Source organism: Bufo gargarizans, chromosome 2 (assembly GCF_014858855.1).
Source record: "Bufo gargarizans isolate SCDJY-AF-19 chromosome 2, ASM1485885v1, whole genome shotgun sequence".
Classification (NCBI taxonomy): Eukaryota; Metazoa; Chordata; class Amphibia; order Anura; family Bufonidae; genus Bufo; species Bufo gargarizans.
The window spans coordinates 15,149,646-15,151,910 of NC_058081.1; the positions used below are offsets into that span (position 1 = coordinate 15,149,646).

The following is a 2,265-nucleotide window of genomic DNA, read 5'->3' on the forward strand; positions in this document are numbered from 1 at the left end:
AAATTAGTGTCAGTGTCAAAATATACTGTATATGTACCTAACTGTATATCCTCCATATAAAATCTAATTCAATTCATTTGGGCATGTTCTATTCCTCATGCAACAGCACAAATAAAGAGCTACCAATGGCATTCACACTTCCCACCACTCTTTATACTAATTTCTGCTCCCACTGTCCAGCAATCCAATGAACATTGTGCACAGCCTCATCAGGGGTGTTTCAGTTTGACTCATTGTTTTTCACTGTATCAGATTTAAAGTTCAATTTCTCAGGATTAAAAGGGTTGTTCGCTTTTATCTTGATAACATATTACCAGGATAGGTCATCAATATCACAATCTGATATTGATGACCTAATTCAGAGGATGGGTCATCAATAGAAAAAAAGTAGACAACACCTATGTTGATTGCCAGTTGCAACCATAAGTTAAACATTCGCAACTTGCCTGCAAGGAAACTGTAGGATCTTCGGTTTAGTTATGTTTAAAATAATGTATGGTTGCATGCAAGGATGAGAAATATAGAGGGAAATGAGTAACTTCTGCATGCTCTGTAAATCCTTGGACAATCCCATAAGTCCTACTGTTGTGTATAATAAAGTCTTACTTGGTGTAATCTGGAGTCTAATTATGCTGCTTTATTGTCTTCTTTCCTTTTCAGACAAATCTGACTATGGTCACAGAGTTCTTCCTCTTAGGATTCCCAGGCAACCAAATTTTAAGAAACATTATATTCCTTCTATTTCTTTTGGTGTTTGGAGCAACAATATATGGAAATCTCCTGATCATCGTCCTGGTGTCCACCAGTAAAAACCTCCACACTCCAATGTATTTCTTCATATCACAACTGTCCATCAGTGATATCTTATTAACCACAAATATTGTCCCCAACCTGCTTCACATTCTACTGAATAATGGAGAAACAATTATTTTTATAGGTTGTATCACTCAGCTTTATTTTTTCAGTGTCTCAGAAGTATTTGAATGTCTCCTCCTAACAGTGATGTCTTATGACAGATATGTGGCCATCTGTAATCCCCTCCGTTACTCTTCTATTATAACAAGTGAATTTTGTGTGAAATCAGTTGTTTTAAGTTGGGTTTTCTGTTTTTTTGTTTCAATCATTCTCACCATAACACCATCAAAGCTGAGCTTCTGTGCATCAAATATCATTGACCATTTCTTCTGTGATATTGTTCCCTTAGTGGAAATTTCTTGTTCTGATGCCTTCATTGTCCATTTAGAGATATATTTATTAAGCATTGCTTTAGTTATTGCTCCTAGCACGATAATTATAAAATGTTATGTGTGTATTATTGTTAATATCTTAAGGATCCCATCCAGTACTGGTAGACAGAAAGCCTTCTCCACCTGTAGCTCCCACCTCATTGTGGTCTCCATATTTTATTGGACATTGTTCAGTGTTTATGTTTTCCCAACAAACGGACAATCATCAACCATCAGTAAAATCCTATCCCTGCTATATACTGTATTTACTCCTTTGGTCAATCCTGTTATATACAGTTTAAGAAATAAAGATATTAGGAAAGCCATACAGGGAACATTTTATCTACATAGAAAAAAACAGTAAACAGAAAACTTACAGGTACGGAGCTGCAGGATTATCTAAAGCAGCTCTGTCACTTACATACTCTAATGGTGGCAGTCCATGTCCACTGGTACTCCACTCCGTCTGGGAGTGGGAATGGCTGTGATCTCACTTTCCAGCAATGTTGGTCTAGACCTTTCCCAACATCTCTCTCCTCTTACCTGGCAGGCTCAGCCCCTAAAATATCTCCGATGCATCCACCTCCATGTAGACTAAGACCTGTTTGTTGTGCACACTTCCTTTTGCTCTTAAAGGCCCATCATTCACCATATTTTTTCTCAGCCAATCTGTGGTGCATAAGGCACTTTACCCTTTGGGAAGATGCCTGAGCAATAGGTTCTAGTAGCTTAGGTTATTTGCCTGTCCATGTACCAACTTCTGCTTGATTTCTGGATTTTACTCTTTGCTTCCTGACTTCTGCTTGATCTCTGTACTGAACCTGAATGTCTCTCCTTGACCTTGGGCTGTTTATTGGATTGCACAAAACTTTGCCTGCTATGACCTTGGCCTGTCCATGATTATGGTTTTGTCTGATCCCTTAGTGCTCTGCACCGGTGTCTATTGACTCTCTTGGGTCAACAGTCTCTTGAACATTGACTGCTCTATGAGGTAGCAGCCTAGTGGTTCCCTTGTAGTGGAGTCCAGATGCTTGTTTAA

The 2,265-nt window shown here is 38.5% G+C and overlaps 1 protein-coding gene across 1 annotated transcript; it reads left to right on the top strand.

The window, feature by feature from the left end:
* Positions 1–672: 672 nt before the first annotated feature.
* LOC122925479 (olfactory receptor 1468-like) lies at positions 673–1,590 on the top strand. Its single transcript, XM_044276836.1, has one exon. It carries the CDS (start codon positions 673–675, stop codon positions 1,588–1,590), a length of 918 nt encoding a protein of 305 aa, XP_044132771.1.
* Positions 1,591–2,265: the final 675 nt, after the last annotated feature.

Bases quoted from the DNA above. Each gene is read 5' to 3' on its own strand.
- LOC122925479 (XM_044276836.1), top strand. From the start codon at position 673: ATGGTCACAGAGTTCTTCCTCTTAGGATTCCCAGGCAACCAAATTTTA.